At 30.7% G+C, this 8,490-nt stretch overlaps 2 protein-coding genes across 4 annotated transcripts in view; one reads left to right on the top strand and one right to left on the bottom strand.

The window, feature by feature from the left end:
- LOC108689323 (pre-mRNA-splicing factor SYF1) overlaps positions 1-8,490 on the bottom strand; it is a 25,983-nt gene that overhangs the window by 15,053 nt on the left and 2,440 nt on the right. Inside the window, exon 7 of one of the 2 annotated variants that reach the window (XM_018196057.1) lies at positions 8,018-8,108. In XM_018196057.1, coding sequence (XP_018051546.1) covers positions 8,018-8,108 — 91 coding nt within the window. Of the gene's footprint in view, positions 1-3,612; positions 3,728-8,017; positions 8,109-8,490 lie in introns of those variants that run through there. The other variant, XM_018196058.1, reaches the window with a different exon arrangement.
- Positions 6,371-7,747, top strand: LOC108689322 (tRNA-specific adenosine deaminase 1). Of its 2 annotated transcripts, none has more exons than XM_018196055.1 (3): positions 6,371-7,055; positions 7,130-7,381; positions 7,468-7,747. In XM_018196055.1, the coding sequence occupies exons 1-3, from the start codon at positions 6,400-6,402 to the stop codon at positions 7,745-7,747; spliced, it is 1,188 nt and encodes a 395-aa protein (XP_018051544.1). In that variant the 5' UTR covers positions 6,371-6,399. The 2 variants fall into 2 exon arrangements, with proteins under 2 accessions (XP_018051544.1, XP_018051545.1); XM_018196056.1 differs by having other exon boundaries at positions 7,455-7,552.

Genomic DNA, 8,490 nt, shown 5'->3' with positions numbered 1-8,490 from the left:
ATTTATAATATATATAATTATACATAAGTAAATTTTTACATTCCTTCAAATTAGATTTCTTCTAAAATAAATAGTGTGAAAATTAACCTTTTAATTATTTTTATCGTTTTTACATTATAGTTATTATACATTACAGTTATTTCTATTAGACTAAAAATTAATTTTACAAAAGAAAGAAGAATGTATGAACATATTTCATATAAAATTATGTATGTTTATGAATATTTATATATATTTATACATATTCATGCATGACAAATTTTTTTCCGGATTTTAAAATGACTCTTAAGATTAAAAATTAAGAATATATACATATATATATATATTTGTGCTTGCTACAATTAAAAATGTTCAAGCCAATTAAAAAGATCATTAACAATTTTTATTCTACGTTCTATTTTTTTAGATTTTTTCGAAAATCGTCATATGAAAAAATGAATAGAATATAAAAAATGTTTCTTATTGATATTTACTTTAGTTTGAAACTTTTTTTGATATTCAATTACCTAGAAGATTGAAATTAGACACGGAGTTCTTGCATTATGCTTATACAAACATAATTAATAAATTTTAATTCTTTTTATTGGCGTAACTATACTTAAACGGCTATCTATATTTTTCAATTCGATGACATTTGGCAATGTTGTTTCCTTTCTTATAATATTTCTTAATGTTCTTTTACATAAGTTGACTCTGCTGTTGACACTGCGTTATGTTCTTACAAGAAATTTAATTTGATTTTATCTATTTTGTCAATTTTAATTTATTTAATTTATATTATTGTGCAATTATGTTATAATAGGTTCGTAATAGGTAAGTCTCCATAAGATTTTCTTTTTAGTAACTGTCTTTTAAATGATATTATTTCTGATTCAACTCGCACTTAGTTAATCAGCTAACTAACGGTTACATATGCTCCAAATATGATGGAGACTTGCTTGCTGCACTCGATTTCTTTGACGTTATGAACATTGGATTGTTATCAATTATTGCTGATTGGAGACTATTGGAGAGGATGGCCGATGGCTTGAATGTAACTGAAACGTTCAGTTTTGTATATTATGTAATAGATTAATAGATACAATTGAAATATATGTGTGATAATCGTATCAATTACCGTGTATTAAAGCTCTTCATTGCCCGTTTTTTAACTCTATTTTTTACTCTATTTTTTTACCTAGAAGATATTCTACGAAAATTGATTTTTTTGCTTTATTATAAAGTTTACGAAGCACATTTTTCTCTTATCCGATTGAATTATAATTTTACAGATTTTTTTTTTAAATTGAAATCGTTTTGAGGGGTGCCACAAAAAAATTCAAAGTCGAAAATAAGAGCCACCCTTATATATATATGTATATATATATATCACAGTCAAAGAGTATTAATTTAATAAATATGTATATTTACTAATCAATGCACATACTAATTTGATAAGTCAATGTATTTACAAGCAATGAAATTTAAATTTTTTTATTAGTAGCTGCATCCATTTTCACATTTGATATGAGTAAAAGTTGCACAAGCAAAAATACATCAATTTAAACGAACCTTTTGATAGCAAATGTGCACACTGTACACTGTGGTGGCTGCAGTTATATACATGCTTTGTATATATGCTTTATATACATGGTCACATGCATTTTATGTATTAAATATTTTACTAAAGGGATAAGTCTACAATATACTGAAATTAATGCTTTGCAACAAAGACACAGTATAACACAGTAAATCATTACATCCTTGTTTGCCAACATTAAACAAAGCTATAACATATTAACTGTGTACATTATGATATTGCCAGTAATAAACATTTATTCATATTTTTTTTTTAATCATAGTGCATTTTAATATATAAGGGGTGGGAAAGCTCCGATTGCACACATTGCATGTTGCACATCGCTAATTGGCCAATTTAAAAATAAAATATTCTCATTGGTAAAACAGTGATGAAAAATTACTAGACAACCAACTGATATGAGTGATGTGTGCAATCGGGATTGTAGTGTGCAAATGGGATCCTCTCCGTTCCGATATTCACTGCCAATACTGAAATTATTCAGTATACATTACGTGCGCTATAGATTTTCAGCACTGACAAGTAATGAGAAAGTACAAAAATGAAAACTACCTCCTTGCCTTTTTTGCGATTTTCTTCAAAATGAAGCAAAAACAAGCATATCTCTACAGGACTTTTTTTCTTAGTTTATCGATCCTCTACACACTCCCGAAATTTAAACATTTAAATTCGGGACACTATATATTTGATATTTGACGAAAGCGAGAATTTAATGCCCGTAGTCAGACTTTGTACTTAAGGCTTCCTTAAATTTATCTTTAGATGCTCAGTAGCCAATGAAATAATTCGTAGAATATCTAGAAGGAAACCTTAAATAAAAGGCCTAACTATGAATACGGGCATTAGTGTAGTCTAGTGTAGGAATAAAAAACAGACCTCTAATTTCTTAATGTTTTTCTCAATTAAAAGTTATTATTATGATAGACAGGGGAAGAACTCCTCCCATAGATCTGTTCTTTTTAACTGAATTTTTACATCATTTTTTCATCTTTCTTCCTTTTCTCTCCAGGAGGAAAGAAGAGGAGGAAAAATGAACTGTGCAAAAGTTCATTTAAAAAGAATAGGCCTCAAATTTCGTAATCTCAACAGTAGAAAACTCTTTTAAAATTAACATTTTCGTTCAAGGGGCAAAACAATGCTTTCTTCTGTCAGATTTGTTTCGGACAAAAACGGATCAAATAAATATAATTTCATCGATTTTTTAACTAACATGGCTAATGGTTATTTTACAATGTGCTTTTTGCTTTTTGCTATTTTTTATCTTGTCTTTTATGTCTTATCCAATTTTTTGTTTTATGTCGCTCGAGATAAAGATTAACGAATTTTGGAAGAAACACGTAGCAAGAAATACAATTATCGATAAGATAGTTGCAAAGAGAAAAAAAAGCAAGAAACAGGAAACAAAGAACACATTGTTGTATAATAGGCTTTAACGGAATAATAACCTGAACTAATAGGTGAGTAATTATTTAGAATACGAGCCTCACATCTGATTTCGAAATTAGGCTCATTCAATGCATTTTTGCATGAAACGAAAAAATATGGAAGAAAAAAAAAACGTTAGATCATCGGCTCCGCGAACGAGATATTAAGCGTTAAAGTTGACAATTAAGTTAGAAAAGGATAGAGAATCTATCATAGTGACGAAATAAAGCGACAAAATCAAACATAAACATAAAATCTCTACTTTAAGGACAAAAATTATTTTCAAATTATTTTCTTATATAATTTTTGTATTAAAACAGAGATTTTGTATTTGACTTCGTCCTTCCCTATATTTCGTCGAACGACAGATTCTTTAACCTAAATAGTCATCAATTTTGATGCTTAATAGCTTAGTTCAAGAGGTCGACCCAACATTTTTTCCAGTTTTTTTCGTTTCGTGCAAAAATGCGTCGAATGAGTCCAATTTCATCGGGGGGGGGGATAAGGCCCGCATTTTAAATAATTACCAGTAAATGTATAAATTTATTAAATTTTGCACTATGACTGTGATATATACAACGCTTTTAAATTATACAAAGTACACTCACAAAGGCATATATATTTCCTTCGTTATCTTTACGTTCCAACATTTTTAAGAATATCTTATTGTTAACACAACAAAGCCACATACAAATAACAATTAATACATAGACACCATCAGCAGCTCACAGTTCACAACGCTACTAACGCTATTGTACCGTATGCATGGCTGTATACTTGGTGGAAAGGATAAGCCTTAAATCCAATGCGAAGAAATAGCAATAGCGATAGGAATAATACAATTTCAACCTATCAGAAATCAGATACACTGGAATATACCCTTTCTGATAGATTGAAATTTTCCTTCGCAATACATTTAAGGCTATAATGGGCAATAATGGGCTACGTTCGAAAATATCACCCGAGTGCCTCCATTTATCGTTTTATCATAAGTTGTGTTCCAAAATTTACTGCCAGTACTGAAAATCTATAGTTTACGTCACGTCCACTATTTTCAATAATGGCAATAAATTTTGAAACACAGCTCTTGTATTTACCCAATAGCTATGGTCCACTTGATACTACAAATGCTTCGAAGCATTTAATTGATCAATCGAAAGAAAGAATTTTACTAATTGATTATTCAAAAAACGCTTCGAAGCATTTATAACGTAAAATGGACTGTACCCAATATTAAATAAGGATAAGATAATACCATAATATGTATACCTACAATAATAGCGTTTTCGACTCGACCGAATTTGCACTAACCTGTGTTGAAGTAATGATGTTTCGTACTCTCCTATTGGTAGAGCGTGTAACGTCAACCAATAGCGAAGCATTTTCTAATTCAAGTTTGGTGCAAACCTGGTCGGGCCGAAAACGCTGTAAGAGTACGGACAATAAGGTGATCGATCGGTGATTGGTCCTCTAAATTGAGGCAAAATTAGAAGTTGCATACCTGTTGAAGAAGTTGTATTATAAGTGTACACCATTTACACTGCCATTTATATTTCCAGCGATTTCTGCATCAGAATTATTATTGGCTCATGCAACGTTTGCTGCGCGACGAAAGTTGGCGCAATAGTCAATCAACGTCTCGCTTGCTCAAAAGTAATAGATATATAATTTCCACTCAATCAAACTTGAACTCAATCCAACTTTTGCCGTGCGGTGGAAGTAGTATTATCATCATTTCTAGAGCATCATTTTGCAAAGTGGGATCGACTTGAGAACATAGAAATAGATTAGTGCAACAATTTCCGCTGCGCGGCAAACGTTGCCGCGTTCTGTAAGCAGGAGTCATGTGTGCAGGAGCCATTTAGGGTGCCATTCCATATACATGGAATCGGAACGATAGAACGGATTTCTTACTTAAGTATATTCTACAATATTCGTAAGCGTAGTTATAAGTGGTTGTAGTTGTAAGAATTGACCAATCAAAAAATATGAAAAGAATATTTGACTGTGATTGGTCAATTCTAGTAGGTAGATTAGGCTTAAGGCCTCGTCTATAATCAAGTCGGCTGACTCTTATCGTTAGTCATAAAAGATGGGACCTGACCAATCCAAACGACGTCTAGCAGCCGACACGAAAAATGAAAGTTATGTGCACAACATATGACAATGTCTTCCGACTGATTGTAGACCAAGTCTTAGAAATGAGTTCACTAGCATTTTCGTAAGAAGTTTTTCTACTGTTATTGGAACCACCGGAATCATGGTATAGAGACGATGCGGAATCAAGGGAATGTCATATCGATTGCAGGCTATGTCGATCCAATTATTGTTGATGGTTGAGAATTTGACAACTTCGAAGAAGAAAATTAATAATAATTTTTATTTTTCAATACGACATACTCTCGTTTTATAGATATAATCCAAGTTTTATAGATGTAATCCAACTAATGCCAGCAGTTTTTTAAATAATTCCGATGTCATTCTGAAATAATTGAAGAACTTCTCATGATCGGTCGTTTATATTCCAACGATTAAATTATCACTTACGCTTTGGAAACGCCTCATTCTTTGTGTAAACATTGACTGTATCCAGAATTTTCGTTTTTTTGTACATTTCTGCTGTTGCAATAGAATGTTATAAATGAAATAAAATTTTCGCACTTTTAAATACTGGAATAATAGATCGATTTGGCATATTTCTTGTTTTTCGTAATAATTTTAACATTAGTAATTCTTACACTAATTCTTTATCCATTGTTGTAGATTTACAAAAGAATTTAGATTTACATTCTGAATATTCGTTCCAATTTTTAGATTGAACCAACTCAACTGAACATGCTATTCCGTTCCATAAAAATTTTCTCTATATCCGGTCTCATATATCCGGAACACAATGGAATTTTGGTAACAAAATATATCTTACTCTTATAATTCATTTTTGAGTATTCAAAATAATGTTATGGGTAAGATAATTGCACAAATTATATTACTGCTTTAGTCGCATTAAAATTATGAAATATCGATTAAATCAAGCAAATTAACTTGCGATTGAAGTTACATTCCGTTTTCATTCCGTTCCGACATGGGAAGGGTAGAGCAACTTCTTAAGCTGGAATCAAATTATGCATTGAAGATTGAGATTAAAAATTGAAATTTTACTAAAGAAAAAGAAATTTTTGCTCCTTTTGTTCTGATTGATCAAACTTCAATCTTTTAATTTTCTATCTCATTCTTCAATGCGTAGTCTGATTTCGGGACGGAATTTTAATGATCTCGAATTTTCTAGTAAGGAGCTCCGCATAAAAGAAATTTTGTCGTCGTGATTCCACAAGTTCCGTTCCGTTGTCAATTTCCGTTCCATGGCCGCCGGCTTTGGGTGCCATGTAAATGTAATCATGGAAAATTTCGCGGAAGATGTAGCTCGACTTTGTATAGAGAAATATAATTTTCTAAAAAAAACTAGTAAACCTAATGCTCATGAATGGACTGTGTTATCTGGCATTGTTTTAAAAAACGCTGACAGTTCAATGTCTGTGGTGGCACTTGCTACTGGGACGAAATGTTTAGGAGATTCAGAATTGTCAAAAGATTCTCGAGAAGAAAAAGGTTCTCGATTAAGTGATTCACACGCGGAGGTTTTAAGTAGGCGTGCGTTTATACGTTACTTATACGATCAGATCGATTTGACTTTGAGTGACTCTGGGAGTGCAATTTTTTCACGGAATGACAAAAATAAAATAGAATTAAATAGTAATATATCATTTCATTTTTTTTCAAGTCAAACACCATGTGGGGATTGTTCTATTTTTCCTAAATTGGAAACAAATGGTCTGTCTCCATGTAAGATTAGTATCAACAAAGATGCTAATGGACATGTCATCATAGAATCATATAAAGATGTACATAGAACAGGAGCTAAATGTGTGAAAGGAGAAGGAGCACAAGATCCTCATTTGCCTGGTGCAGATTATCATATTGTGGGGCCTTTGCGTACCAAACCAGGTAGAGGAGATCCCACGAGTAGTTTATCTTGTTCAGATAAGATAGCAAAGTAAGTTTGAAAATCATATCTATAAACAGACATTGACAGAGTATATTTATAAATCGATAATATTTTTGTTCAAGATGGCTCATTCTTGGATTACAAGGATCACTCTTATCATTATTAATATCTCCAATAAAGCTGGAAAGTATCACAATTGGAGGCGATTCTCCATTTTCTTTGGACGCCATGGAACGTGGACTATATAAGAGATTTAATAATAAGTTGGTCAGAGTCAACATTTTTCAAGCAAAAACTGTCTTTATGCACAAGAAAGGACAGCAAAGATCATATCCCTGTCCAATAAGCATTATATGGTGTGCTGTAAGGAACAGGTATCGATAATATTTCTAATACGAATCAATTTACATCGACATCATTCGATTATTTTTTATGTAATAAAATTAGATTTTGTATACAGTGCATTAGAAATAGCAGTTGCAGGCAGAAAGCAAGGGATAACAAAAAAGAGAAAAGGCAATAATTTACTTATAACTAGACGAATGCTTTTGCAAAATTTTTTGCAAATTTTTGATAAATATCAGAATTACTACAGTGAGATAAGACATCCAAAAAAGATTACGTATTATGATTGGAAGCAATGGTCAATAATTTATCAAAATGAATGGAAACAATTAAAACGTGAATTATTTCATAATTGGCCATGTAAACCAATGCATTTGCAAAATTTTGCATTATAAAATTGTGTATAAATAGACACAATATGTCTTTTAAAGTTATATTTTTTAAGTTGTACATGAAATTAAAAAAATTCCATTATCATTATCCATATTATTATCCATATTAAAAAATTCCATTATCATTATCATAATTCCATATATCATTGATTGTAAAAAAGGGGATGTGTGTGTGTGTGTGTGTGTAACTTATTTGCAATAACAATATTTACAACATTACAGAGTTCGTTTACTTATATTAGTATAACCTATACCTAAACAAGTTAAACGTACTTGTGATAATGTTGCATTTTCTCCTTCTTTAATTTGTTCTATCTTGAAGGTAACTCCAAAAAAATCCCGTAAATCGCGTAGAAATTGTATCCTGAAAATAATCCACAAATAACACACAACTATGTTTCTTTTCTTTATATTGTATGTAATATATATGAAAAAAAAAAAATTTTATATATCTCAGACTTGACGCATTGCTTATAGCAGAAATCCTCATTTTGAAACAAAAATTCTAATCCCAAAATGTTAAAGCAATAATAATTTTTTAATTATAATCATTTAAAGCTAGCAAATTATATCATCTAAAATCTGCACATTCAAATATGGTACAACGCAAAGTACTAAAAGCAAAAGCTAACAATTTGCCTTTTGTTAATATCGATATAAATATTATGTAGGCAAAGATAAAATTATATCTATTATGTTAAAAAAATATTTAGCTTGAACATTATATTAGAATTTTTGTCTTAAAA

This window comes from Atta colombica, unplaced genomic scaffold (assembly GCF_001594045.1).
Source record: "Atta colombica isolate Treedump-2 unplaced genomic scaffold, Acol1.0 scaffold269, whole genome shotgun sequence".
NCBI classification, from domain to species: Eukaryota; Metazoa; Arthropoda; class Insecta; order Hymenoptera; family Formicidae; genus Atta; species Atta colombica.
The sequence above is the reverse complement of the archived record's forward strand: the minus strand, read 5'-3'. Positions and strand labels throughout refer to the sequence as shown.

Bases quoted from the DNA above. Each gene is read 5' to 3' on its own strand.
- LOC108689322 (XM_018196055.1), top strand. From the start codon at position 6,400: ATGGAAAATTTCGCGGAAGATGTAGCTCGACTTTGTATAGAGAAATAT. The intron at 7,056-7,129 runs GTAAGTTTGAAA...TTTTTGTTCAAG, and splicing joins TGTTCAGATAAGATAGCAAA to ATGGCTCATTCTTGGATTAC. The intron at 7,382-7,467 runs GTATCGATAATA...TTTTGTATACAG, and splicing joins TGGTGTGCTGTAAGGAACAG to TGCATTAGAAATAGCAGTTG.